General features: G+C 64.9%; 2 protein-coding genes across 6 annotated transcripts; one reads left to right on the top strand and one right to left on the bottom strand.

Moving 5' to 3' along the window:
- The first annotated feature begins 5,164 nt into the window (after window positions 1–5,164).
- Window positions 5,165–11,694, top strand: SCNN1D (sodium channel epithelial 1 subunit delta). Of its 2 annotated transcripts, XM_024257135.3 has the most exons (13): window positions 5,165–5,798; window positions 7,354–7,706; window positions 8,198–8,405; window positions 8,593–8,783; window positions 8,993–9,081; window positions 9,157–9,320; window positions 9,423–9,521; window positions 9,909–10,026; window positions 10,114–10,192; window positions 10,274–10,331; window positions 10,532–10,590; window positions 10,702–10,777; window positions 10,891–11,694. In XM_024257135.3, exons 1-13 carry the CDS (start codon window positions 5,733–5,735, stop codon window positions 11,245–11,247), a joined length of 1,917 nt encoding a protein of 638 aa, XP_024112903.1. In that variant the 5' UTR covers window positions 5,165–5,732; the 3' UTR covers window positions 11,248–11,694. The 2 variants fall into 2 exon arrangements, with proteins under 2 accessions (XP_024112903.1, XP_054414086.1); XM_054558111.2 differs by having other exon boundaries at window positions 9,909–10,192.
- Window positions 11,695–12,564: 870 nt separating this feature from the next.
- On the bottom strand, window positions 12,565–26,809 carry ACAP3 (ArfGAP with coiled-coil, ankyrin repeat and PH domains 3). 4 transcript variants are annotated; one of them, XM_054558086.2, is made up of 24 exons: window positions 26,645–26,809; window positions 22,935–22,992; window positions 22,042–22,161; window positions 21,802–21,855; window positions 20,913–20,971; window positions 19,403–19,586; window positions 19,054–19,098; window positions 18,870–18,965; window positions 18,728–18,802; window positions 18,242–18,253; window positions 17,468–17,580; window positions 17,328–17,379; window positions 16,971–17,071; window positions 16,780–16,891; window positions 16,145–16,353; window positions 15,984–16,053; window positions 15,788–15,882; window positions 15,509–15,711; window positions 15,220–15,327; window positions 14,490–14,588; window positions 14,174–14,400; window positions 13,862–13,971; window positions 13,595–13,705; window positions 12,565–13,404 (listed from the first exon to the last, which is right to left on the bottom strand). In XM_054558086.2, the coding sequence occupies exons 1-24, from the start codon at window positions 26,689–26,691 to the stop codon at window positions 13,257–13,259; spliced, it is 2,508 nt and encodes an 835-aa protein (XP_054414061.1). In that variant the 5' UTR covers window positions 26,692–26,809; the 3' UTR covers window positions 12,565–13,256. The 4 variants fall into 4 exon arrangements, with proteins under 4 accessions (XP_054414061.1, XP_024111345.2, XP_054414076.1 ...); XM_024255577.3 differs by lacking the exon at window positions 26,645–26,809 and adding an exon at window positions 26,212–26,527; XM_054558101.2 differs by lacking the exon at window positions 26,645–26,809 and adding an exon at window positions 24,224–24,484.
- Between the last annotated feature and the right edge of the window lie 326 nt (window positions 26,810–27,135).

The following is a 27,135-nucleotide window of genomic DNA, read 5'->3' as shown; positions in this document are numbered from 1 at the left end:
ACTAAATTTACAAAAACTAGCCAGGCGTGGTGGCGCACACCTGTAATCCCAGCTACTTGGGAGGCTGAGGCAGGAGAATCACTTGAACCCGGGAGGCAGAGGTTGCAGTGAGCCGAGATCGCACCACTGCATTCCAGCCTGGGCAACACAGTGAGACTCTACCTAAAAAAAAACAAAAAGTGTAACAGCAGCTTTAAAGCAGGCAGCAAAGGAAACAGAGAGGTAGAGAACTTAGGAACTCTATAGTTCTTTTTTTTTTTTTTTTTTTGGAAACAGAGTTTTGTTCTTGTAGCCCTGGCTGGGGTGCAATGGCATGATCTCAGCTCACTGCAACCTCCACGACTTCCAGATTCAAGCTATTCTCCTGCCTAAGCTTCCCAAGTAGCTGGGATTACAGGTGCATGCCACCACGCCCGGCTCATTTTTTTATTTTTAGTAGTGATGGGCTTTCACTCTGTCAGCCAGGCTCGTCTCAAACTCCTGACCTCAGGTGATCCGCCTGCCTCGGCCTCCCAAAGTGCTGGGATTACAGGCGTGAGCCACCGCGCCTGGCCAGGAACTCTATAGTTCTGTAGTTGCAGGCCGACCTTTGGGCTCTGAATTTTTCCTGGATGGAATTTGCCCATCAGTTTAAAATGTGCCCCAAAAGACCATAATATGGAACCAGCCAGGGCACTGGGAAACCCAGCATGTCCTCGGCATATTCAATTTTACACCAACACTTACAAGGAGAGGCGCCATAAAACCAGCGGGGTGCCTGGAAGGTCGTTCTCTTGTCTTTCCTGAGTCTTACATTATTTATTTCCCACTTTTTTTTTCTTGAAAGGAAGAACTGAGCTGTGGCCTGGGGTTCCGTGGAGCAGGTGGGGCGTGGAGGAACTGAGCTGTGGCCTGAGGTTCCGTGGAGTGGGTGGGGCGTGGAGGAACTGAGCTGTGGCCTGGGGTTCCGTGGAGCAGGCTGAGTGTGCCGGTCGTGGACGGGTCATGGGCGGGACTCCCCAGTGTGTCACCACTGAGGCATGTTCGCCCTCTTACGTGTCTCAGTTTCTCTCTCTAGAAGTCCAATACCTCTGAGAGGACTCAAAACAGAGTGACCAGCTCCTACGTGCATTTCCTGGACAAACCTTTTTTTTTTTTTTTTTCTGAGGCGGAGTCTCGCTCTGTCGCCCAGGCTGGAGTGCAGTGGCCCGATCTCGGCTCACTGCAAGCTCTGCCTCCCGAGTTCACGCCATTCTCCTGCCTCAGCCACCCGAGTAGCTGGGACTACCACCCCCAGCTAATTTTTGTATTTTTAGTAGAGACAGGATTTCACTTTGTTGGTCAGGATGATCTCGATCTCTTGACCTTGTGATCCTCCTGCCTTGGCCTCCCAAAGTGCTGGGATTACAGGCGTGAGCCACCGTGCCCGGCCATACATTTTAGGGATATGACACATCAATCAATACATGTAAGATTTACATTGGTTCCATCTGGAAGGGTAGGACAACTCGAATGAGGGCTTCCAGATCATAGATAGATTTAAAATTTTTCTGGGCCAGGTGCAGTGGCTCACGCCTGTAATCCCAGCATTTTGGGAGGCCAAGGCAGGAGGATCACTTGAGCCCAGGAGTTCAAGATCAGCCTGGGCAATATGGCAAGACCCCGTCTCTACAAAAAATACAAAAACTAGCTGGGTGTTGTGGCTCACGCCTGTGATCCCAGCTACTTGAGAGACTGAGGCAGGAGAATCATTTGAACCCAGAAGGCAGAGGCTGCAGTGAGCCGAGATCACGTCACTGCACTCCATCCCGGGCGACAGAGCGAGGCTCCGTCTCAGAAAAAAAAATCTGATTGGCAATTGGTGGAAAGAGTTATTATCAGGGACGGGCGCGGTGGCTCGCGCCTGTAATCCCAGCACTTTGGGAGGCTGAGGCGGGCGGATCACGAGGTCAGGAGATCGAAACCATCCTGGCTAACACGGTGAAACCCCGTCTCCACTAAAAATACACACACACACACACAAAATTAGCCGGGCATGGTGGCGGGCGCCTGTAGTCCCAGCTACTTGGGAGGCTGAGGCAGAATGGTTGTGAACCCGGGAGGCGGAGCCCGCAGTGAGCCGAGATTGCGCCACTGCACTCCAGCCTGGGGGACAGCGAGACTCCGTCTCAAAAAAAAAAAAAAAACACACAGAGTTATTATCAGTAGAAGGGAATGTCTGGTTACAATATGGGATTATGGAGATGAAGGCTTTATCGCAGATGAAGACACCAGGTCACAGGCCTCAGAGAGAATCAACTATAAATGCTTCTTATCAGACTCAAGGCCTGAGGTGATGCTGATGCTGGTCAACTGTGCCTGAATTCCAACAGGGAGGAGGCATGAGGTGCGTCTGACCCCCTTCCCGTCACAGCTGAGCTAGTTTTTCAGGTGAATTTTGGAATGCCCGTGGCTAAGACCAGGGGTCCATTCAGACAGTTCAGGGCTTATAATTTTATTTTTGGTTTATGAGGGAACCTAGAAGGCAGCCCACACACACCTCACTCCTCCCAGCAGGGGACACCGGCCAGGCCCCAAGCTCTACACTCCCACCCTCAGCACCCACCCAGGCCAGCAGCCGGGGGCACCTTGGTGCCACCTTAGTGCCTGTTCTGTGGAGGCTCCACCGGACAGTGCAGTTGATGCCCGCGGCCGAGGGACTCTGCCTGGGAGGCTGTTCACCTGCCTGGGTGCAGGACCCCAGAGGGACCCCAGGCCACCCCTGGCCTGCCCATTGCACCAGAACCCTCCTGTCTATTGCACCAGAACCCTCCCAGGGCTGACTCAGAGTGACCCTGAGTGGGGGACGCTCACCCCAGGGGAGGAAACGGGGCTCTGGGGTAGGAGGTCCTGGCTGGGGTCCCACAGATGCCAGGCGCCTGCCATCTCCAGGGCAGTGCTGTCACAGAAGACAACACTGCTCCCTCGTTACCTGTGGCCCGGCCACCTCAGCGGCCCAAGGAGGTGAGCTCACAGCCATGCTCGGTAAATGGGGCCTGGCCGTCTTTCCTGGGAGAGAGCAGAGGCACGGGCCCAAAGGGAGCCAGGGATGCCTGCCCGTCCCTTCTCTCATTCAGGCTCACTTGGTCATGGTGCAGTGACTACAGGACCCCCACATGCCAGAACTGGGTTTGCCCCACCCCACCCCCTGCACCAGGCCAGCGAGGGGATGGCCCAGAAGAGGGGGAGGACCATCTGGCTTCACCAGTGCTGGACATGTGCTCTGTGGCCACCCCCCTGCCTCCTCTCTGGTCCAACACAGGGGTGTGGGGTGACTGAACCTCAGCCCTTCAAGGCCTTCCCCAGGAGGAGGGGAGGGGGGTGGAGCCGGGAGCTGCGTGATCCAGGCCCTGCAGGGCAATGGGTCATTGAAGGTGTGCCCTGCCCCCGGCCAGGGCTCCCCCTCCCACAGGAAGCCGGGGGCCTTGCTCCTGCAAGCTGCCCTTTGGCTGGACCGGGCCCCACTGGCCGGACCTGGGCTCTTTCTCTCTCTGCACCCTGCACCAAGGCCGGGCTCTCTGCCAGGCCACTCCCGGGGACACAGGGAGGCACAGGCTGCTTCCAGCCACAATCTCTGGCAAGCACCTAGGACCTTGTCCCCGGCTGCCAAGTAGCCCCCCGGGCCCGGGCCGTGTGTACCCTGTCTCCTCGGCAGGTGCGGCCCACACACAAAGCTGCCCAGATGTGGTAGGGGAGAAGCCCCAGGCCTGTGCTGTGTCCGGGGGCCCTGCCGCTGACCTGTGGGTTCTCTGTGACATCAGCAAGCCCCCTGCCGCGAGCTCGGAGAGGCTCCCCAGCCCCATCTGGCACTCGAGGAAATCAGCCCAGAGAGGTTGAGTAACTCAGGAAGGCCACACAGCCAGTGACGAAGCCGTGATTCGCACAGGCCTGGGTGACTCCAGCACGGCTTCCCTCTCCGGGACGTCACCGGTGGCAGCTGCTTCCTTCCAGAGCCGGCAGGCAGGTGACCTCACCCTCCTCAGAGCCATGGCTCTGCTGCTGGACCCTGTGGGGCTGGGCTCCCCCAGCCAAGCCCGGGGACCCAGCACCATTTGGGGCAGGATGTCAGGAACACAGAGCCTACCCTTCCAACCTGGGCCCGGCTGGGGTCTGGTCATTTGGGACGGTGAGGCCACCTGGATATCTAGGGTCCCACAGTAGGCAGGGATGGGGCGGTCCTGGGGGACAGGGACACCTGCCTTCCACACACAACCGCACTGGGGCTGAAGACGCCAGCCTGGGAGACTGTGATTTGGACCTTGACAGTAGCATGTGGTCTTAGCGTGTGTGAGGTCTTAGCATGTGTGAGGTATTAGCATGTGTGTGTGGTCTTAACGTGTGAGCGTGTGTGGGGTCTTAGTGTGTCATGAATCACTTTCTTTTTTTTTTTTTGAGACAGAGTCTCGCTCTGTCGCCCAGGCTGGAGTGCAGTGGCGCGATCTCGGCTCACTGCAGGCTCTGCCTCCCGGGTTCACGCCATTCTCCTGCCTCAGCCTCCCAAGTAGCTGGGACTACAGGCATCCGCCACCACGCCCTGCTAATTTTTTGTATTTTTAGTAGAGACAGGGTTTCACCGTGCCGGGCAGGATGGTCTCAAACTCCTGACCTTGTGATCCGCCTGCCTTGGCCTCCCAAAGTGCTGAGATTACAGGCGTGAGCCACTGCACCTGGCGGTCATGAGTCGCTTTCCTGTGTGCCAGCATCTTGGTGTGTGTGGTGTGGGTGTGGACTGAAAGTGTGCTGCGCCCTTAGCATGTGACACATTGTCTTAGTGTGTGACACATCATCTTAGTGTGTGGTGTGGTTGATGGCGGCTATAGTGTCCAGCAGGGAGGGCGAGCCCCTGTGCCCACTCGGGAGCAGGTGCCGTCTCCACACCCCGGCCCTTGGTGTTCCCACATTAGCACCTGTCCCAATGGCTGGGCGGCTGGTCCCGAGAGACACTGGATCTGGGAGCTGAGGTCACCGCCCAGTGTCTGTCAGCCACACACTCCTGTGGTCAGAGCTGCAGGAGGAGAGCAGGCAGGGACGGGAGGGAGTGCTGGGAGCCCACGACGGCCCCGGATCTGAGTTCCAGGAGCTGGCAGAGAAAGATGGGGGTTCTGGGCCGGGCACGGTGGCTCACGCCTGTAATCCCAGCACTTTGGGAGGCTGAGGCGGGCGGATCACCTGAGGTTGGGAGTTTGAGACCAGCCTGACCAGCATGGATAAACCCCATCTCTACTAAAAATACAAAATTAGCCTGGCATGGTGGTGGGTGCCTGTAATCCCAGCTACTCAGGAGGCTGAAGCAGGAGAATTGCTTCAACTCGGGAGGTGGAGGTTGCAGTGAGCCGAGATCGTGCCATTGCACTCCAACCTGGGCAACAAGAGTGAGACTCCATCTCAAAAAAAGAAAGAAAGAAAGATGGGGCTTCCAAGGAGGTCTCAGCCCAACACTGCCCTCCCCCTCCCTCCAGAGGCTGCAGCCCCTTACTCTCAGCCAGGGTCAGGACCCCAGACCTCCCCTGCAGGGCTCAGGATGGGAAAGATTCGCCTGCAGAGGGATGGGCATCTCTGTCCCCCAGGAATTCTCCTTTTGGGTCCGGGGCAGGTGTGGCTGCCCTGGCTGGGTCCTCCCCCGCCTGCAGCATATGGCCCCACGCCCAGCCGGCCTGTTTTAAATAGGAGGCCACAGGCTCCATCCTGCTTCAGAGCTGCCAGCTGCCCCCACAATGGCTGAGCACCGAAGCATGGACGGGAGAACGGAAGCAGCCACACGGGGGGGCTCCCACCTCCAGGTACCATGTGGGGGGTTGGGGTGAGGGGGTTGGGGTGGGGGGGACCCGCCTCGAGGTACCGTGGGGGGATTAGGATGGGGGGTAGGGGTGGGGGGGGGTTGGCGGGGGGGCTCCTGCCTTGAGGTACCAGGGGCTGCGTTGGGGCGTCTCTTTCCGATGCCTGGCCCCGTGTGCCATCAGGAACAGGACTGCATCATGGCGATGGGGCAGGTCATCCCTGAGTGCCTCCTTATCCTGAAGAGGGCTGTGTCCCATTGCGGGTGCACAGCGTGTGCTGGACCACTGGGGGTGCACAGCGTGTGCTGGACAGACCCCGGGAGAACACTGCAGACACTGCGTGTCCAGGCGCTGTGCAGCCCGTGGGTTGGCCACATGGCACGGCGCAGAGCCAGACGGGGCAGAGAGGCCAGTGTAGTCCTGTCTCACACACACGCACACATGCAGGGTGGGGTCTGGCTCGTCTCTGACCAGGGGTCCAGGTCCTGCCTCATCTCAGAAGCCCTGGGGGCCCTGACTGGCCCACCAGACCCCAATCCAGAGCTCCCGCTTCTGCCGGCCTGGCAGCCCCCACTAGGGGGGACGGTGCTGCCCTGTCTATGTGCCAGGTGGAGACGAGGAGTGGGGACTGGAGTCAGAAAGACCCTTCTGAGCCTCTTAGCCTCCCTGCTCAGACGGCCATGGGGACGCAGGGTGAGCAGAGCCATGTGCCCGGTGGTGGAGCTCCTGGCCAGGCTGCCTGGAGGCCTGTGCGGCCCACACACCCGAGGGGAGCCGTCCCCACCTGCTGTCCCCAGGCCCCGAAGCTTCTGGCTCGCTCTAGCACCTCCCCAGAGTACCTCGGAGCAGGCTTGGGCAGAGGGACAGCCTCACAGACCAGAGCTAGGCCTGTCCCAGGACCCCAGAGACTCCAGCGCAGGACTGGGCAGGCAGTGGCTGGGCTTCCTGGAGCCCTTGTGCCTCTGCAGCTGGCCCCGGCACTCAGCTCAGTGGGGCTGCCCTGAGCCACAGCTCCGAGCGGCGTCCAGGCCAGGCGCTTCCTGGACTTGGCTGGGTGGGCCTGGCACAGTCAGTCCTCAGCAGGCCACACTGGGGGCTGGGGTGGGTGCAGCCATCAGGGGCAAGAAGGGCAAGTCTTCCCCAGGGCCTCAGACCCCACGCGGGCCGCATGGACACGCTACCATACTTGCCTTTCGGGCAGATCACCTGGGCCTGTGGCTCCCCAGAGGCCCTGTCACCTGGAGGGATGGCAGCACAGACCCACTCAGCGCAACGCTGCCTGCAAACAGGGCCAGGCAGGGCCTGAGCACCCTGTTCTCTGAGTCCTGCTGCCCCAGCAGCCCAAACTCAAACTCAGCTCCAAGGCTACACTGAGACGTGCCAAGGATGGGTGTATCCGGGGAGAAGGGTGCAGTGTCAGAGCACCCTGGGAGGGGCTTGTCCGAGAGACCGAGCAGGTAGGGCGGGGCACTAGTGGCTGAGGGACACGACAGGCCCAGGGTGGGGAGGCCTGAGTGGTTGCAGGCTGGGCCCTGCTGAGGCCGCTCTTTGCACGCAGGCTGCACCCCAGACGCCCCCCAGGCCGGGGCCACCATCAGCACCACCGCTGCCGCCCAAGGAGGGGCACCAGGAGGGGCTGGTGGAGCTGCCCGCCTCGTTCCAGGAGCTGCTCACCTTCTTCTGCACCAACGCCACCATCCACGGCGCCATCCGCCTGGTCTGCTCCCGCGGGAACCGCCTCAAGACGACGTCCTGGGGGCTGCTGTCCCTGGGAGCCCTGGTCGCGCTCTGCTGGCAGCTGGGGCTCCTCTTTGAGCGTCACTGGCACCGCCCAGTCCTCATGGCCGTCTCTGTGCACTCAGAGCGCAAGCTACTCCCACTGGTCACCCTGTGTGACGGGAACCCACGCCGGTGAGGGCCAGGGCTGTCGGTGGGAGGGGTGGCCGCCCCAGCTCCTCGCCCCCGTGACTGTCTCTAACCAAAGCCCCACTGGCCCCTGTAGCCGAGGAGGGGGCCCGGTGTGGTCAGTGCCACCCTCCTGGTCACTGTGACCTCCCCAAACCTCGGTGCCCAGCCGGGACCTCTCGGACCGCCGAGGAGGGGGCCCGGTGTGGTCAGTGCCACCCTGGAGGGACACCTGGGCCCTTGGGAGCCTGGGAGGAGAAGTAGGGGAGGGCGAGGCTTTCCAGAAGGAGGGAAGGTGGGAGGGGCTGTGAGCGGGCCGGGCTCCGGGGCTGACCTCATCGGCAGCCACGGCCTCCAACTCCAGCTCTGGGTCCAGCTCACCCCACTGGGTGTCCTGAGTGGGGGAGGCACTGCTGTCCCGACAGCACACACGGGGATGCTGGGGCCAGTGTGAGGCCCCGGGCCGGCAACTCTGACGCCAGGGCCCTGCTTCCCAGGCCGAGTCCGGTCCTCCGCCATCTGGAGCTGCTGGACGAATTTGCCAGGGAGAACATTGACTCCCTGTACAATGTCAACTTCAGCAAAGGCAGAGCCGCCCTCTCCGCCGCTGTCCCCCGCCACGAGCCCCGCTTCCACCTGGACCGGGAGATCCGTCTGCAGAGGCTGAGCCACTCGGGCAGCCGGGTCAGAGTGGGGTTCAGACTGGTGAGTGTCCCAGCCGGGGCCTGCGGCCATCAGGGCCTTGAGCTGGCAGCACGGCCCTGCGCTGCTGGTATCTCGAGTGGGGAGCAGGGCCCAGGCTTCCGGTGTGGGGCTGCGGCCGCCAGGGCCTCGAGTGGGGAGCAGGGCCCGGGCTGTGGCCACAGAGCTGACCCTCCCTCCCCTCTCCCAGTGCAACAGCACGGGGGGCGACTGCTTTTACCGCAGCTATGCATCAGGCGTGGCGGCCATCCAGGACTGGTACCACCTCCACTATGTGGATATCCTGGCCCTGCTGCCCACGGTGTGGGAGGACAGCCACGGGAGCCAGGACGGCCGCTTCGTCCTCTCCTGCAGTTATGACGGCATGGACTGCCAGACCCGGTGAGTGTGGCGGGCGGGGGCCGCTCCTTCCATCCCGCCCTGCAGAGCGTGGCCACACCCCTGGGGTCCCTCTGGCTGAATGCTGGGAGCCACCCAAGGCTGGCCGGGAGGAACTTTCCACAGAGACAGGGCAGGCCATGGCCCCTCAGGCCAGCGTGATGGGTGCGGGCGGCCGACATTCAAGGTCTGAGCTTGGCTTCTCATTCCAGACAGTTCCGGACCTTCCACCACCCCACCTACGGCAGCTGCTACACGGTTGATGGCGTCTGGACAGCTCAGCGCCCCGGCATCACCCACGGTGAGTGCCAGCCCCGGCCGGTGCGGGAGCAGGGGTGCAGGTCAGGTGGCCTCATACCAGCCCTTGGCCTCCCAGGAGTCGGCCTCGTCCTCAGGGTTGAGCAGCAGCCTCACCTCCCTCTGCTGTCCACGAGGGCCGGCATCAAGGTCATGGTTCATGGCCGTAACCACACGCCCTTCCTGGGGCACCACAGCTTCAGCATCCGGCCAGGGACGGAGGCCACCATCAGCATCCGAGAGGTGAGCTGGCCTCTGCAGCCAACATCCGGCCCAGGCCTCCTGCCCAACCTGGGCTCTGGGGGGTGGGGGCAGGGCCCATGGAACTGAAGCGTCCCCTCCCAGGATGAGGTGCACCGGCTCGGGAGCCCCTACGGCCACTGCACGGGACACGGGGAAGGCGTGGAGGTGGAGCTGCTACACAACACCTCCTACACCAGGCAGGTGAGGCTGGGCTGGCAGGGGGATGCGGGGGCAGGTGAGGCTGGGCTGGCCAGGGGGCGTGGTGGGGGGGGGGAACGGGGCAGGGGTCTGGGAGAGTACTAGAGGGCCTGGGAACTGGGCAGTCCCCGTGGAGGCCCCCACTCCGTCCCCGTGTCCCCGCTCCATCCCTTGTCTCTGCTCCATCCCATGTCTCTGCTCCATCCCGTGTCTCTGCTCCATCCCGTGTCCCCACTCCGTCCCGTGTCCCCACTCTGTCCCCCGTGTCTCTGCTCCGTCCCCCGTGTCCCCGCTCCATCCCCTGTGTCTCTGCTCCGTCCGCCGTGTCTCTGCTCCGTCCCCCGTGTCTCCGCTCCATCCCGTGTCCCTGCTCATCCCCCGTGTCCCCAGGCCTGCCTGGTGTCCTGCTTCCAGCAGCTGATGGTGGAGACCTGCCTCTGTGGCTACCTCCTCCACCCTCTGCCGGCGGGGGCTGAGTACTGCAGCTCTGCCCGGCACCCTGCTTGGGGTGAGTCCTGCTCACTGCCTCCCACTCTGCCAGCCATGAGTGGGTGGTCACGGCGAGCCTCACACATGCCTCTGACCCCTCCCCAAGGACACTGCTTCTACCGCCTCTACCAGGACCTGGAGACCCACCGGCTCCCCTGTACGTCCCGCTGCCCCAGGCCCTGCAGGTGAGACGGGGGTGTTGGGGTCGGGGCCAGGGATCATTGCCCCAGGTAGCGTGGCAGGTGACACCCGGCTGTCTCTTCCAGGGAGTCTGCATTCAAGCTCTCCGCTGGGACCTCCAGGTGGCCTTCCGCCAAGTCAGCTGTGAGTCCCCAAAGTGGTGGGGTGGGGGTGTGGACAGCCAGACAGACCCCACAGGTCCCACAGAGCCCACCCAAGACAAGGGCAGGACTGGGGCTGACCCAGCCTATGCCCCGTGGTCTCTGCCCCCACATCCACCCGTGGTACCCGGGATGACCGGGGGTGTGGGGGAGCCGTGGCCACAGCAAACCTTCCGTGTGCAGGGCTGGACTCTAGCTGCGCTAGGTGAACAGGGGCTGCCGCGTCAGAGCCACAGACAGAGGTGGGTACACCCTCGCCCTCCAGAGAGGCATCCCAGCCCCTCTCCCCTCAAAGCCCCCCTCCCCATGATGAAGGTCTGGGCCAGCGCCCTCACGCCTCTATCCTGCCCCAGGCGCAACCTGGCCAAAATCAACGTTGTCTACCAGGAGCTCAACTACCGCTCAGTGGAGGAGGCGCCGGTGTACTCGGTGAGCCTTGGCCCCCTGCCTGGGCTAGGGTGGGGGCAGCGCCAGTGGCTGGCCCTGCACAGAAGGGGCACGGGGGCCTGGGCCCACCCCTCACGCCCCCACCCCGCCCACAGGTGCCGCAGCTGCTCTCGGCCATGGGCAGCCTCTGCAGCCTGTGGTTTGGGGCCTCCGTCCTCTCCCTCCTGGAGCTCCTGGAGCTGCTGCTCGATGCTTCTGCCCTCACCCTGCTGCTAGGCGGCCGCCGGCTCCGCAGGGCGTGGTTCTCCTGGCCCAGAGCCAGCCCTGCCTCAGGGGCGTCCAACATCAAGCCAGAGGCCAGTCAGATGCCCACGCCTGCAGGTGGGACGTCAGACGACCCGGGGCCCAGTGGGCCTCATCTCCCACGGATGATGCTTCCAGGGGTTCTGGCAAGAGTCTCAGCAGAAGAGAGTTGGGCTGGGCCCCAGCCCCTTGAGACTCTGGACACCTGAACCAGACCTGCCAGGGCTGTGTGATCTCTTGGCCTGGTCCTTGGAGCTGTGGCGGCAGCAGGCTCCCCAGCGGCCCAGGGTGGGCCAGACCAGCGGCTGCAGGGCCTTCGCAGGTCATCCAGCGGCCCAGGAAGCAGCACACGCTGTGGCCGTGGGGAGGCAGGCACCGGGCATGTCGGCGCCTCTGGTCAACCACCCACACTGCCTGGGGCGGGTCTTGAGGAGGCCCAGGGCGGAGGGGGGTTCCCGCGTGCACACGAGTGCAGCTGGACGTGCTGACACGCGGTGATGTGCCTGTGCTCCGTGTGTCTGTCTCTGCATGTCCACACGTCTGATGCACCTGTGTACGTGTGTCAAGCCTAGTCACCTCAGCTGCAGGGAGGCAGAAGGCAAGGCGGGCCCCAACGGGTACACTTGGGCTGCTCTGAAATAAAGCTGTTGACTCCACCTGGTGGCCAGTGTGTGCCTGTGCGCCCCTCCAGCCACCCCGTGCCCGGTGAGCTGAAACCCTGACTGCACCTGGCGCCTCCCTGAGCGCAGGGCCTGGGACAGGACCAGCCCCAGCCCAGCCTCGCCGTTTTGCGTCCACCCCTCTTCCCACCAGAGGACTCAGTCTAGAACAGAGAAGGGCAGAAGGGCGAGACAATGGGGGCCAGGGGCGTCAGGAGCCAGATTTTGTCAAACAAGCCCCAGGTCCCCATCAGGCCCCTTGCAGCCTGTTGGAGTCTGATTTGGGTGCTACCCGGCTCAGGAATGCCCCTCGGGGAGGGCAGGGGACACAGACACTCCCTGGAGACAGAGCAGAGCGAGGCACGGGAGCCCAGGAGCAGGCGGTGGGCGCAAGCGGTTTATTCAAAGCGAGGGGTGGGGGGTGAGACCCGCCAGCAGGGGCCTGGGGCGGGAGGCGGGGCCAAGCTCACATAGGGAGAGGGACAAGAATTAATTCTGTTCTTCAGGGTCACAAGCAGCAGGCAAGAGAGTTGGGGGTCCGGGTCCAGCGCCCACTGTGCCCTCAGGGAGCCTCCCCAGGGCAACATTGCATAGTGACCAGCCGACTGGCCTTAGCCTGACTTGCGCCAAGTCGGGGAGGCCCTGCCTGCCTCCCTGCCAGGCGCCTATGGGGAAGGGGTGCGTGAAGGCATTGGCAGGCCCTGCAATATGAGCCGAGGGACCCCTGGATCCAAGGGGGAGGCTGGTGAGGGGCAGGGCTGGGGCTCAGGCGTCCTCAAGAGTCCACAGAGAAAAGACGCAAGACAAAGTCAGACGAGACCTATAGCAAACCCACTCGGTCCGCTACAAAGAACATGAGATGCGGGCTGCAAAGTGGCAAAGTGGCTTTATGCACAGGCTCTGGGCCGAGTACCAGGAGAAGGTGCCTCCGGAGGAGGCTGGGACGAGGCTGGGGCTGTCTGGCACGGGGACCTTCGTGGCCAGCCACGTGGCCTTGGGACGCCCGCGTCCAGCCAGGGCTGAGGACCCAGGCCAGAGCCCCTCCCGCCCAGCACCCGCGACGCCAGCCTGGATGCTGGGGTCACTAAGTGAGGTACTCGTTGGTTCCCTGGATGGGCCACCCTTTCTGCCCTGGGGGGAGGCTGTGGGGTGTGCAGCAGGGACCCAGCTAACAGGTCAGTGTTCTGAGCAGAAGTGCGGCACGAAACAACACAGGCCCTGAGGACAGAGGGACACAGGTGACATGGGCCTTGAGAGTGGCTTGTGACATGAGCAACCCAGGCTCCTGAAGAGGGGTGACCTGAAGACAGAGGTTCCCCAGGTGGGGTGAGGGGCACCCGACGATGCAGCACCCCCCTAGGGAAACGTGAGGCTTCAAGAGACTCAGTGCGGGGCCCTCGCTCTCCTCCTGGGTGAGCGGGGCCGCGGCGCCCCGGCACTGGGGCTGCCGGGCATCGACCCGGGTCACAGGCAGGGCCGCGGCCGGGTGGGCACCAGGGACTTCGGGGCATGCGGAGCGTCGGGCCGGGCGGGGTGGCAGCTGCCCGGCCTGCCCGGCCCTAGCTCTCTTCCAGGTGGAGGCTGATGAACTCCTGGATGCACCTGCGGAACTGGAGCTCCGTGGGGCTGCTGCCCCCCAGGGCGCCCGGGGGACCTGGGGCAGCCTCGGCCTCGCGCATCTCCTCCGCCATGCGCGCCAAACGGAGCCTACGGGGAGGCGCAGCGTGAGACGCCCCAGCCCTGGAGGCCCCGCCCCGCCCTGGAGGCCCCGCCCCGCCCTGGAGGCCCCGCCCCGCCCTGGAGGCCCCGCCCCGCCCCGGAGGCCCCGCCCCGCCCCGGAGGCCCCGCCCCCACCCCCGGAGGCCCCGCCCAGCCCCGAGGGCCCGGCCTCGCTCACAGTGTCACGATGTCAGCGTTGGCCGCCTGCACTGCGATGGCCAACGGGTCCCGCTGCTCTTGGTCCAGGGCGTGCTGGTCCGCGCCCCGCTTCAGGAACAGGCAAACCTGGCTGAGAGGCGAGGGCGGAGGAGCGCGTCGGGGCGGGGCGGGGCTTGACTAGGGACGGCGGGGCGAGTGTGGTCGCGGGGCGTGGCCGGACAGGGCGTGGCCAGGCCGGGGTAGGCGTGGTCGGGGCACGGGTCGGGACGTGGGTTGCGCGCCTCACCCGGTGCGGCCCAGCAGCGTGGCGTGGTGCAGGGGCGCCCGGCCCCGACTGTCTCTTTGGTTCACGTCCGCTCCGTTTTGCAGCAGGAACTCACAGACGATCAAGGAGCCCTGGGGAGCCGGGGCAACTCAGACGGAGCCGCGGTACTGGTCCCTCTCAGCGCCTCTGCACCCTGACCCCAGCCTTGGGCGCCCCCAGCCGGGACCGAACTTGGTCCCCACCGCAGACAGGCGGCCCTTGTGTGGAGGCCACAGAAAATGCAAACGCGAGTGTGCACCTGTGTCCTGCGCGCAGCCCCCGTGGCTCGCTCACCCCTAGCACGGCCTGCACCAGCGGCGTCTTGCCCTCATCCTCCGCGTCCGCCCAGTTGACCTCGGCCCCGTGGGCCAGCGCCGCCGCCAGCGCAGGAAGGTCGCGGGCACGCGCTGCGCGGTGCGCCAAGAGCCCCGGGTGCAGCTCGCGCACGTCCGCCAGGCCCCAGGCCTCGGCCTCAGCGTCCCCGTCTGCCTCACCGCTGGACTCCTCCGACTCCGCACCCTCTGTGGGGAAGGGGCGGTCAGGGAAAGCAACCCCCGGGGCTGCCCAGGGGCTGGGCAGGGGCCTCGGGCGAGGGCAAGGCGCCACCCACCCTCCTCAGTGACGCTGTCCACCACAGAGCCCGAGCCGAAAGCCAGGACGTCCGAGCTGCCATCCGAGCTGCCCCCAAGGCCACTGTCGCTACTCAGACCTGCAGGTCCGCAGGGAAGGGGATCCTGAGGGTGGGAGGCCCAGACTCCGTCCAGAGCCCTGGGGCAAGGCTGGAACCCCACCCACCCTCCAGGAGCCACCCCTAGGGACAGGACCAGCTCCCACCCAGGGCCAGGGGGGAGCCAGCCGCAGGCTAGGAGCAAAGGAGAGAAAACCAAATAACAGCTCAAAGGTGCCAGGGGTAGCCCCCTAAAGCCCAGGCCCGCCGGGAAGCCCTTCCCTCCCGCTCGCCGCCTTACCCAGCACCCCCCACAGTGGGCCCCCCAGCCCCGTCTGTGGCTGGCCCAGGCTGAAACATCTCCACCCAACCAACGGGCAGCATGGCCCCAGAAGGGCCCCAGGCTGAGGGCTGGCTGGCAGCACCCTCTGCTGCCCCAGCACCCCAGGCCACCCGCTGTGTGTACACACCCGGCTACACACAGCCCACACACACATTTGCACAGCTCACCCCTGACAGTCAGGGTCTTGGCCTCCAGCTCTGTGGCCAGGAGGCCCCCCGCCCCTCCAGATGCTGCTCCATTCCCTGGCAGGGGCCATCCACACTCGGGCACCCTCCAGGCCAGCCTCCTTGGCCCCGCCCTGCCACCTGGCTGGGCCCACCCCACACTTACTGCGAGGGCCAGCCCCCGCGGCCCCTGCGTCAAAGTAGGAGAAGAGCGAGTCCAGCTCGTCGGGGCAGAAGAGGGAGTCTCGACGGAATTTACGATCCAGGGTGCTCACTGCAGGGGCAGTGCATGTTCAGAGTGGGGAACAGGCCCGGGGTGGGGCAGGGAACCCCAGGTCACGCTGGGAGTCTGCGGAGCCTGAGATGCCCCCAGAGCCCTGCCACCAGCCCCTTGACGGAGTCCATCCCCGACCAAGGCAAGCCCCTCCCAGCCCTGCCAGGGCATGGCCTCCCACCTGAGGACAGAGTGGCCACACAGGGCAGAACGGGCTCAAGCCGGACCTTGCGGCGGGCAGTGGGAGCGCGGGGAGAGCTGTGGGGCCGCGGGCACTTCTGCACCCTCCAGCGTCTTGGGGCCTCCAGGGCTGGTGCCATGGTCGCCTTCCGCAGAAATTTCTTTTCCACGTATTTGTCCTTGATCCAAGCCTCCTTGTCCTGCCTGGACCAGGGATGAACATGAGGCTGTGCCCCCAGGCTGGGGCTCCCTGACTGATACAGACTGTACCCCACCTCACCGGGAGCTGCTGGCTGTGGGTTTCCTGCTGCCTGGACCCTCACACTGGGCCTCATAGATCTGATTCACAGCGCTGTTTCCAAGCTCACACATCAGCTAGCGGGAGACAGGGCAATCAGGCATCAGTGCAAACCTGCAGACCCCAGCTCCCGCCCCCACAAAGGGGGTCCCATGGCCTCCAGGAGTCCCACACGCACCTTTAGCAGCTCTGGCTCCCACGAGTCCAGCGTCAGGGACCGGACCTTGGAGCAGTGGACACCCAGGCTCCTGGAGGGCAGAGGTAGGGGTGAGTCCGGGTGAGGCAAGGCCCCCAGCTCCGGCCCAACCCCCATCCCCGGCCTGGCCCTCAGGGGCCCACCTGTGGATGCCGGAGCACTCGATGCAGAGCAGCACGCCCAGGTTGATGCTGGCCCAGCGGGGGTCCGGCTGGCCGCAGTCGCCACACTGGCTGTTGCCGGCCACATTCTGCACACGCTGCAGCACACTCTCGCCCTTCACGCCGCGCTCCCGAGTGTCGGTGGTGGAGTCGATGCTGCTCGTGGACGGGGATGCTGTGCGGTCCAGCCTCTGGGGGATGGGGTGGAGCTGCTCGGTCCCGCAGGGGCTCTGGCATGGTTTCCCAGCAGGTCCCCTCCTCCCCAGCCAGAAGTGCCAGTGGAGGCCAGGGCCCCTCGAGCACATGCCCGCACAAGCATGTATACATGCACACCCTCATGTGGGCAGATGGTACCTGCACACACATGCACATCCACACTGCACAGGCCAGTATGCCAGTGCACATGCAGCACACACCCAGCTTGCAGGTGCCACACACAGGTGTGTGCGCATGTGTGGGGCAGGGGCATCCCCAGTGGCCCGTGTGTGTGTGCAAGGCGTGGGGCAGGCGCCATCCCCGGTGGCCCGTGTGTGTGTGCACATGTGTGGGGCAGGGGCCATCCCCGGTGGCACGTAGGTGTGTGCACGGGTGTGGGGCAGGGGCACCAAGGGCCACACCTCGCTATAGCAACTGTCGGGGCTCTCGCGGTAGGCGGAGGCGATGCTGGCCTGCACAGCTTGGACCCAGGCCTGCCGCAGCTTCTCGGAGTCTGCCTGTAGCATGCAGCTCCTGCAGGCAGTGGAGGGGTGGGCGTCAGCTCCGGTGGGCAGGTACGCCCCCCGCCCCACCCTGGGCTGGGCCTCCTCACTTGGTGGGTGACAGCACCTCGAAGCAGAACCTCCGCTCGATGTCCTCACACGGCTTCACAGAGCACAGGCGGAGGTCGTCCACCACCACGGTGAGGGCATCCTGTGGGCGGCACCGCTGTGGCCCCTGCCCTCAGCCGCCACCCGGCCCCGACCACCCACTTCCTGCTTCACCTTGGAGACCCGGAGGCCGACTGCCTGAGCCCCAAGCCCCGTGTCCAGCTCTCTGCTCCCTGACTGTTCGGGCTCCGGCATCCACTAGTGCCCTGGCCCTGTGCCAACCCCAACTGACCAGTCTGCCCCGTGGCCCAGGTGGGGCGTCCAGCCATCAGGGCCCCAGCCCCAGGCCCAGGGCACACCTTGAGCTTCTTCTGGTAGACCAGCTGGCTGTTCTGAATGGAGAACCAGCGCCTAGGTGGGTGGGGGGATGCGGGGAGTCAGGCAGGGCCCATCCCAGGGCCGCTGTGACCCCTGCCCCTGCCTGAGGAAGGCCCCTCACCGGTTCCAGGTCTTGAAAGCGTTGCTGGCCCTCTTGAAGAGGTAGCCCTCCATCACCACCCCACTGGGCGCGTCCACGTCAAACTCCACTTTGGACTCATCGTAGGAGAAGTCCTAGGGGGATGGAACCCGCCCCCTCAGTGCCCACCCCAGGGGCCCTGCTACCCTCTGTACTTTCCTGGAGCACAGGCTGGGGTGAGGTCCTTGTGTGAGGCTGCCACACGGCCCACGGGCCACACGCTCAGACGAGACCCTCTGTTCACCACAGCCACTTCCTGACCTGAGCAAGGCCCCCAGCCCCGCAACCCGTGGGGCAGACCCCTCACGTTCACAGCTGGGGCCCGAGAGTGCCGGCCCCACCCCAGCCCTGCAGGGACAAGCAGGCTGCGATCAGGAAGGAAGCTGCCCCCCCACCCTCCGCATCCTGAGTGCCCCATTCATGTGGCCAGCTGGGCGGACAGAGCCCCATTCAGGAGGCCTGGGAGTCACTGAGGGCCCTGTGTGTCCCACCGTCTGGCGGGCCAGGGCAGCAGAGGGGAGGGGCGGCCACCTGCTCCCCAGGCCACGTGGGATGGGAAGGGACAGCTGCCGCCACCCCTACGGGGGATGTGGGGGTCTGGCCGGAGCCAGCCTCTCTCTCAGCCGCAGCAACAGGAGCCGAGACTGGTGGGAGGTGTCCTTGGTGCTGAAGTGCCCTTGGGGTAGAGGAGGGAAAGGCACCACCCCATCTGGTCTCCCCCGACCCACAGCCCGCCCAGGGCCCGTGCTCACTTACCTGCAGCAGCGTCTGAAGGGCGGGAGCAGGAGGGGGTAGGGGGAGAGAGCCAGTGAGTGACGGCTGCCAACTCCTGGTGACTGGCGGACCCGTCCCCAACTCCTGGTGACTGGCGGACCCGTCCCCAACTCCTGGGGGGCTCTCCCCTATCCCAAAATAGCCACTCCTGCTTGCAGCCAACCTCTGCCCTGGGTGGTGGCCGGGGCTGCTGTCCCACAGGCAAGCAAAGGCCCCGCAAGGAGCCAGTGACTGAGGCCGCAGAGGTGACCACGGCCTCAAAAGGAGATCCCAGCAGCGGCCCCACCCGCACGTGCCCTTCCACTGCACGCATCAAAGGGAGCAGCCTTGGTCCCCTAGAGAGGGTGTGGGCAGGGCAGGTGGGGGACAGGCAGGAGGAAGGGGCGGGGAGGGCGTGCCGGGCATGGGGTGAGGACGCAGGGGCCTCCCAGGCGCCCGGCGTGCAGGGAGCCGGTTGCGCGGCCTCACCCGCTGCTGGATGGCGGCGTGCTTTCGCTCCATCTCACGCTTCTCCACCGCAGAGTCGATCACCAGCTGGTCCAGCTGTTGGGGGCGGCATTAGGGAAGGTCACGGAGGCCTGGCCCAGCCCCACCCCTCCCAAAGGCTCACCTCGGCCGCCAGCTTCTTCATGTAGGGGTCCAGCTGGTGCAGGAGGCTGTAGCCCTGCTGGAAGAAGCTGGACTGGGCGTGCATGAAGGACAGCATCTGCGGGGGCAGCACAGGTGAGGCCCGAGCACACCCGGTCCAGCCCCCGCCACGCAGCCTGCACTCGGGGCAGCCCCCACGCACTCACAGAGTCCAGGATCTCAAACTTCTTCTTGGCCTGCAGAACATTGATCTGCCAGAGGGGGAGCCCACAGGTGAGCCCCGGAGGCTGAGGCAGCCCCAAGCCCTGCACCTGCCAGAGTCCACCTGAGCTGCCTGTGGTTCCCCGAGACCCCCAGGTCGTCTTCAGCTCCCAGCACTGGGCCAGCCTCACCCTCCCATGGTCCTGGAGTGCTTCCCCACGTCTGGAGGTCCCACCCACGGGCAAAGCGAGAATCCTCACTCCTGCTCAAAATCCCGCCAGTTCTGTACAAGGCCTTTGAGGCCTCCATTCGCTACAGCTGGTCCCCGCCCCCCACCCCATTTCCGGGGCTGACCTGGAGCACATAGTCCAGTGCCAGGTGGCGGAAGCACTTCCTGGTGAGGGTGAGGGCCCCGGTGGCTTCCTCCACCTCGTGGGGCCGGTGCCTCGAGGCCTGGGCGTTCCTCACCAGGGACAGCTCCAGGTCCTCCCGCACCTTGTCAAACTGCTTCTTTGTCTCCTTGAACTTCCGCACATCCCTGGAGGCCAAGTGCCAGGTGGAGTGAAAGATCAGGGAGGGTACCTGCTGGATCCTGGAGTCTCCCACATCGTTGTTTGTGTGTTTTTTGTTTGTTTTTTGAGACGGAGTTTCGCTCTTGTCACCCAGGCTGGAGTGCAATGGTGCTGTCTCGGCTCATCGCAACCTCTGCGTCGCGAGTTCAAGCGATTCTCCTGCCTCAGCTTCCCTAGCAGCTGGGATTACAGGCATGTGCCACCAGGCCTGACTAATTTTGTATTTTTAGTAGAGATGGGGTTTCTCCAGGTTGGTCAGGCTGGTCTCGAACTCCCAACCTCAGGTGATTCACCCGCCTCGGTCTCCCAAAGTGCTGGGATTACAGGCATGAGCCACTGCGCCTGGCCTGGTTTGGTTTGTTTGTTTGTTTGTTTGTTTGAGAAAGGGTCTCTCTCTGTTGCCCAGGCTGGAGGCTGGAGTGCAGTGGCACAGTCGTGGCTCACTGCAGCCTCCACCTCCCAGGCTCAAGCAATTCTCCCACCTCAGCCTCCCGGGTAGCTGAGGCTACAAGTGCCACCATATAAGGCTTATTTTTGGTTCTTGGGTTGTTTTTTTTTTATGGAGTCTCTCTCTGTCACCCAGGCTGGAGTGCAGCAGCACAATCATGGCTCACTGCTGCCTCTGCCTCCTGGGCTCAACTGATCCTCCCACCTCATCCTCCTGAGTAGCTGGGACCACAGGCACATGCCACCGTGCCCATCTTACATATATATATTTATTTATTTATTGTTATTTTTATTATTTTTTTTTTGTACAGATGAAGGTCTCATTACGTTGCCCAGGCTGGTCTCAAACTCCTGGCATCCTCTGGCCTCAGCCTCCCAAACGCTGGGATTACATGTGTGAGCCACCATGCCCAGCCCCACCCCCCTCCACTCCAGTCCCTTTCTTTGCTCCTGGGCACAGCCTCCTTCCTCACCAGCCTATCCCAGGCCTGCCCGCACCCCTGCTGACCCTTCCCATCTGCTCCAGGCCTCCCCAGCCCCTCCCCACGTCACTCTCAGGATCTGTCCAGCCCAGACCCCAGCCATGCCCCGGACTCCAGACCCGCAAACCCAACGTGGACTGGACCTCTCCGCTGCGGGGGCTGGACACCCTACCCACACATGCAGGGTGTGGAACCCCCCGCACTCCACCCGGCTGTCTGCCTCCAAGCCTTCTGCCTCGTGGAGCCGCTGCACGGCCTGGAGGCCTGGGCCCAAGGTGCCCCTGCTCTGCCCCAGACCCCCTTCCCCTCCAAGGGAGGGAGCGTGGCCTCAGTGTTCTTCCCCCAGCCCTGGGGGCCACTCACTCTTTGACAAAGTTCTGGAGCTGCTGCCGCACGGACCTCTGGGCCTGGTCAAACAGGATCTGGGGGCAGAGGGGGGCAGAGATCCTTGGGGCCTGTCCCGAAAGAGCCCCAGACAGAAGGCCCCATCCTCACCAGCAGAGGGCACTGCCCCCAGGCCTGAGTTGGCACCCAGAGGCGGTGGCTGTCACCCCTGCCCCTCTGTCCCACCTGGCCTTTGACGAGTGCAGAGGCCAAGGCTGCCTGAGATGGTCCCATCAGGCGGGCACCGAGGGCACAGCCTAAGCCTGAGCCCCACTGCCTCCTGGCCCTGGGCGGCCACCCTGGGGTGCCCATCCCTGCAGCAGGGAACACTCGGCCAGAGCCAGGAGCACCCAGGGGCTAGGCCTCGGGAGCCAGAGCCTGGGCTCTGAATCAGAACCCGAAGTAGAGAAGGACCGGGCACAACCAGAAGCAAAGGGACGGCTGAGCTGTCCTGCCTTGTCTACTTCGGGACCTCCCCTGTTCAGTCTGCGGCTCAGGTTCCCAGGCTGCAGCCCCACATCTCATGGGTGCCTGTCCTGTGTGTCCATCCACGTTAGTGCCAGGGCCCCCGGGGGCCACTCAGACCCTAATGGCAGCCAAGCCAGCCTGGGACGAGAGCCCTGCCCAGTTGGGGGAACCCTGGATAAACCACCCCTCCCCCAGGGTCTAGTGTGGCCCTTGCCTGGGACACGGCAGAGCCCCCAGGGCTGTCCCCCAACCCCACACTGACTTGAAGACGTGGAATGCCCCCCCAACTAGAGGAGCAGAAACGTGCCCCCCCTCGACCCCACGCCAGCCTTCAGGTGAGCCAGCACAGCTCGGTTCCAGGCTGGGCGCGGCCCACAGGTGGCAGGGAGGCCGGGCTCACCATGTGGTAGTTTACCACCTCCTGTAAGCTGTCAGCGAACCTCTGCAGACATTCCTGGAGGAGCAGATGGGGACCCGTGCTGAGACGGCAAATCCGGGCCCTGGTCACCCAGCCACGCCCTCTGAGCCCCCCGGCGGTGCAGACACCAGCCTGCTCCCGGCCTGGACGCCCCCAAGGGGCTGCCTCCCTCGGCCTCTCCCCCGACCCCACCTTGAGGTCAGAGGTCAGTCGGCCCCTCACCGAGATGACGGTGTCGCCCTGGCACTGCTGGGACAGGTCGCGGACGCCGCTCACGAACAGCCTGCTGGTGCTGACGTAGGCCTTGCCAGCTTCCACCATGCCACTGCACAGCTTCACCAGCTGTGGGCCAGCAGGGCGTGGTGAGCACGGTGGGCACTGGTGCCTGTACTCGCCACCACACATGGCCACTCAGAGGCGGGAAGAGCTCCCAGGGTAGGTTCCACTCAGGGCGTTGGCACCCAGGACTCAGCACCCTGGTGCAGCTTCCTCGCGCCTGGGCCTGCCTGGGGCTTGGAGGCCAGTCTGGGAGGGGAGGGTGGGGCCGCCATGGCCTCGCTTGGCTGGGAGGGACCAGGAGCCAGGCAGGGGACCCAGGGCCAGCAGGACCAGCAGGACCAGCCCAGGTGGGGCTCATGGACGCAGCTCCCCGCTCCCAGCTCCACGGCCTGTTGCCCCCTTCTCCTTCTCAGCCCATGTGGGGCTCATGGACCCGGCTCCCCACTCCACGGCCTGTTGCCCCCTCCCCTTTCTCAGCCCCAGCCCCAGCCACACCAAGGCTCAGCCCACACAGCAGCTGTCCCCATGTCACCAGCCCAGCAGCTGTCCCCATGTCACCAGCCCAGCAGAGGGGATGGGCAGCCACTGTGGGTCGGGGACTCACCACGGCCCAGCCCCTCCCAGATGGGACGAGACTCAGGGCCAGCCCCATGTGTGCATGTGACATGTGCACCCTGGAACACACATGCTAAGACACAGGGCCAGGACCTGGAGCACCACACCCATGTTCCACATATGTGGGGTGTAAATGACTTAGTAAGGCCCGGAGAGGGAGTCCCACCATGCAGCCATCCCAAGCCTGGCCGGGCACAAGGTGCTCCAGGCCCACCCTTCACCTTGTCCAGTTTGGCCTCAATCTCCACCACGTCCGTCTCCACCTCGTCAATGGTCGCCCTAAAGCAAGAACGGGGCTGGCTGGGGTCACCTGCAGCCTCGGCCCCCTCAGGGCTTCGCCTCCCCCTGCACCTCGCTGAGGGGCTCCACCATGGGAAGGGGCTTTCAGGAAACGGGCTGGGAGACAGATGCCTGCCTGCTACGGGGACAGGACTGGGACCAGGTTCAGTGCGCTTCCCCCCGCCCCCCCAGCCCCAGGAAGGGAGAGGGAGAACCGGCTGTAACGCCTGCTGCTGTGCCCTCGGGGAAGAAGGTTGGACCAGTCTCTCCCAGGACAGCCGGCCACTGGGAGTCCCTCAGGGACGGTGCCCACCAAGGGCTGAGCCAGCCTCACCCGCCTCTCCTCTAGGAGTTCAGAGTCGACCCTGGACCCATCTGGAGCCTCTCAACCCTGTGACGCCTCCCCTCACCCCTCTGCACTACTGCAGCCCACCCAGGTCTGGCGCCCATGCACTGTGGGACAGGGTGGGGGCAGTAGGGCGGCTGCTCTCGGTCCTGGCAGCACAAGGAGGACCCAGACCAGCTGGGGAGAGACGCCCCCGGCTCCCCCAACCTCACAGCTGCAAGGGGCACGGTCAGCTGGAAAGACGGGTAGGCCGTCCTCCTCAGAGCCCACTCCCACCAGGACAGCCTGGCAGTGGGGCTGCCTGGGGAGAGAAGGGTTAAGGCATGACATCACCAGAGAAGCGTCGGCGGGAGAATCCCCGGAAGACAGGAGGCAGATGGATCGGGCACGTGACCACCCCCTCCGGGAGCAGGAAACAGGGAAACAGGGCCAGGATCCCGGCAGCCCTCCACACAATCGGCTCACTGGCTGTCCGGGCCATCTGGCCTCCTGGGGATTGGGCACCACAGGGCCCGGGCTGAGGCCAGGACTCCAGGGACAGGTCTAGGGCAGGGGTCCAGGAGCAGAGGACATCGGGGCCTACAGTCCCTCATACCTTGCTACCCTGACGGGTGTCCCAAGCCTCGGGGGAGGGGCCTGCGGTTTACATGGGGCGTGTCCTCAATTAGGAGCTAGAGCCGCAGGCACCAGGCTGCCCCAGCCAGGGACCTTGAAGGGTCCCAGCCACCCCAGCAGGATACCAGGTCCTCTCTGAGCAGCCCTCACCTGTTCCCAAGGGGCTAAGAGGACTCTGAATACCGAAGCAGGGGGTGATGGAGGGAATCTCGCTGTGGTGTCCGCTGACCACCAGCACCCAGCCCGTAGCCCCTGGACCCTGACCTCTACCTCAGCTGGAGGATCCCAGAACAGAGAAGGGACCATCCTCCCAGAAGAACGCAGCAGAGAGCGCCACACCCCAGGAGTTGCAGCCACCCCTGAGCAGGGCCGGATGCAGAGACAGCTGCACCCAGAGCTGCCGCCCTAGGGTTTGGGGCGCCCGTGTCCCTGGAGAGCCAGCAAGCGGGGGTGGCTGCACCCAAGAGCTCACGGACGTGCTCCTGGGGACAGGGTGGGCCCTGGCAGAGGCCCCGAGAGCTGCTCCCATTGCTGGGAGCCCCTCAGCTCTCTCCCCCTCAGTCCCAGGGACCTAGGCCTCCTCTGCTGTGCTCAGCCCAGGATTTCCTCAGCAGCTTGGAGGATGGGGAGGAGGGTGAGGCTGCCCCCCAACCAAAGCCGTGACTCAGCGCCTGAAGCCCCACCCAGGGGAGGGGCACGCTGAACAGACGCCAGGCGGTTCCCCTACACGGGCTCCCTTGGCCACCAGCCCACTGCACCCGGGCTGCCACTAGGCCCTCCCCAGACCAGGAGAGTGCGGGCAGGGTCCCCCTCTCCAGGGCTGGGGCGACCAGGCTCCACGTTACAGACCACGTCTTCCCGCCCACCCTGCCTGGCCCCCCAGCCTGGCGGTAGGCCAGGAAACTCAAGTTACACCCTGAGGGCCCGCCCCCAGGACAGCCTCGGGGAGCCCCTCGAACCCCAGTTAAATCACAGCCTAACCTCAAAACGCACTGGGCCAGGTCATTCTCACCTCCCCACTCCAGTCCATGCCCCACAGGGGTGAGGCACTTTCCCAGGGCAGCCGCTAGGGCAGCCGCTCTAGGGCACCTACTGCAGCCCCACAGCCCCCATAACTGGCTCGTGTAACCACCTCCCATGAGAGCCAGTCACCAGAGAGAAGGCCCAGACGTGAGTGGGTTCCAGCACCCCCACCTGACTGGGCGAGAGCAGTACAGGGCCGTCTGCGTGGAGGAGGAGGTCCATTAGGCTTCTGAGGGAGGGGCCAGGGAGAAGGTGGGTGCTTCAGCCAGGGCCCAGCTCCCAGCAGGGAGGCCATGCCCACGCCTCCCCACAGCCCGGGTCCTCAATGCAGGATCCTAGGGTGCCCAAGTTATTCAACCCCTTTTCCCAGGTCAGCAACGGAAGATGGGAGAGCAGAGGATGGCCCCAGTTCCTCTGCCCAGGGCCGGGGGCCACTCTCCTGGCTGGCCCTGAGCCTCCCACTCCAAGGCTCCTCAGGCCTCCTGGTGAGGGCTCCAGGGATGCAGAGGCTCCCTGTGCCGCCACACACAGGCTGACTTGCCAGCAGATCCCAAGAGACCCAGCGCGCGTGCGCGCACACACACACACACGATCACACATGTGCAAACATGTTCATGCATAAACATGCCTGCACACACTGGTACCACACATACATGTGTGTCCAAGGAGACACTGCACAGGCACGCATCAACATGTGTACCCAGTGGTGGAACACGCGTGTACAAGCTGATGTGTCTGTTGGTGACATGGCTAACACAGGTGAACCCACACGGAGAGGTGGCATGTGCACACGCTTGCGTGCACTCATCGGCAGGCTACATGCAGAAGCAAGCACAGCCCTGTGGCACAGCTCATCCACACGTCCTGTGCAAGGCCTGGTGTCCCGAGGGAGGCATACAAGGGGGCAGGGTTCACAAGAGCGCGCCCCACACGAGCACGTGCAGAGGAGGGGGCCTCACGCAGGTGCGCACTTGGGGATGCAGAGAGGTTTCTTTGCCTCCATTGTCGTTTGCCAAATGTCCACCAAGCAAGGCCGATGCACACTTGTGCACACGTCTGTGAACATGTGGTTCACGCAGGTGTGCACGCCTGCACGCCAGGAATGATGGAAAACACGCAGACTCAGTGTGTACACAGCCCCTACCCCTACCTGACCTTTCCCGCCGCTCTTCTCGGCCACCACCCCTCCAAGCCCCTGGGTCATTCAAACCACTTCACGCTTCCAAGCACCCTACCCCAGGCCTTAAAGGCGGCTCCAGCTGCCTGTCCCCCACGCGCTGCTCTGGACACAGGATCGCGGCAAAGACCAGGGGCCGACGCCCCCACGGACCCAGACGACCCTGGCCAGAGCTGGACTGCAGGGCCCCGGAGGGGCTCAGCCCAGTAGAGGTGCAGACACAGAGCGGGGGCGGACGGTCCTGAGGTGCCCACGGCTGCCCACGCGCACGCCCTCCACCCGGGGCGGCCGCACAGGGCAGGAGCGTCTTTTGTTCCAGCCCCCCGGGGCATGGCGGGGCGGGGCCGCCGCTTTGTCCGAGGCCGGTCCTCCAGCCCCTCCCCGGCGGCCGCGGCCCGGCCCGGCGCTGACCTCCCCACCCCGCCGCCGGGCACAAAGGCGGCAACAACGCCCCCGGCCTGCGCCCACCCCGGCGGCCCCGGGCGGCGCACCTGAAGCGCGGGGAGTCCTTGACGCACTCCTCGAACTCCACGGTCATGGCTGCGGCGGCCGCGGCGCTCACTGGCACGAGGACCGCGGCGCCGAGCGGCAGCCGCGCCGGCCCGGACCGCTCGTCCCGCCCGCGCCGCCTCGGCGCCCGCCCTCCCCGGAATGAGGCCGCCGCGCCCCGCCCCGCCCCGCCTGTCACCGCCGGGGAGCGTCGCCAAAGTCAGCCGCCCGCGCGCGCCGCCCGCTGTCACTGCCGGGGAGCGTCGCCAAAGTCCGCCGCCCGCGCGCGCCGCCCGCTGTCACCGCCGGGGAGCGTCGCCAAACGCCCCTCGCAGCGTCCGGGGACCACCCCGGTCCGGAAGTGAGGCGGGGCCTGCCACGGCCGACTTCGGGGACAGTCGGTGGAAAAGTGGGGGGCGGGAAGGGCACGGGCCCCGCCCGCTCCAGCCATCCTGGCCGTTGCGCAACTCAGGGCGTTTGCAAAAACCACGTC

The sequence above is a fragment of the Pongo abelii genome, chromosome 1 (assembly GCF_028885655.2).
Source record: "Pongo abelii isolate AG06213 chromosome 1, NHGRI_mPonAbe1-v2.0_pri, whole genome shotgun sequence".
Classification (NCBI taxonomy): Eukaryota; Metazoa; Chordata; class Mammalia; order Primates; family Hominidae; genus Pongo; species Pongo abelii.
This window is presented reverse-complemented; position numbering and strand designations above follow the sequence as displayed.

Bases quoted from the DNA above. Each gene is read 5' to 3' on its own strand.
- SCNN1D (XM_054558111.2), top strand. From the start codon at position 5,733: ATGGCTGAGCACCGAAGCATGGACGGGAGAACGGAAGCAGCCACACGG. The intron at 5,799-7,353 runs GTACCATGTGGG...CTTTGCACGCAG, and splicing joins GGGGGGGCTCCCACCTCCAG to GCTGCACCCCAGACGCCCCC. The intron at 10,778-10,890 runs GTGAGCCTTGGC...CCCCGCCCACAG, and splicing joins AGGAGGCGCCGGTGTACTCG to GTGCCGCAGCTGCTCTCGGC.
- ACAP3 (XM_054558086.2), bottom strand. From the start codon at position 26,691: ATGACCGTGGAGTTCGAGGAGTGCGTCAAGGACTCCCCGCGCTTCAG. The intron at 16,892-16,970 runs GTGAGGAGGCCC...CACTGCCTGCAG, and splicing joins GAGGTGCTGTCACCCACCAA to GAGCTGCATGCTACAGGCAG. The intron at 13,972-14,173 runs GTGAGCGAGCCA...CCGGCTCCCCAG, and splicing joins TGGTGCAGGCCGTGCTAGGG to GGCTCCTTGATCGTCTGTGA.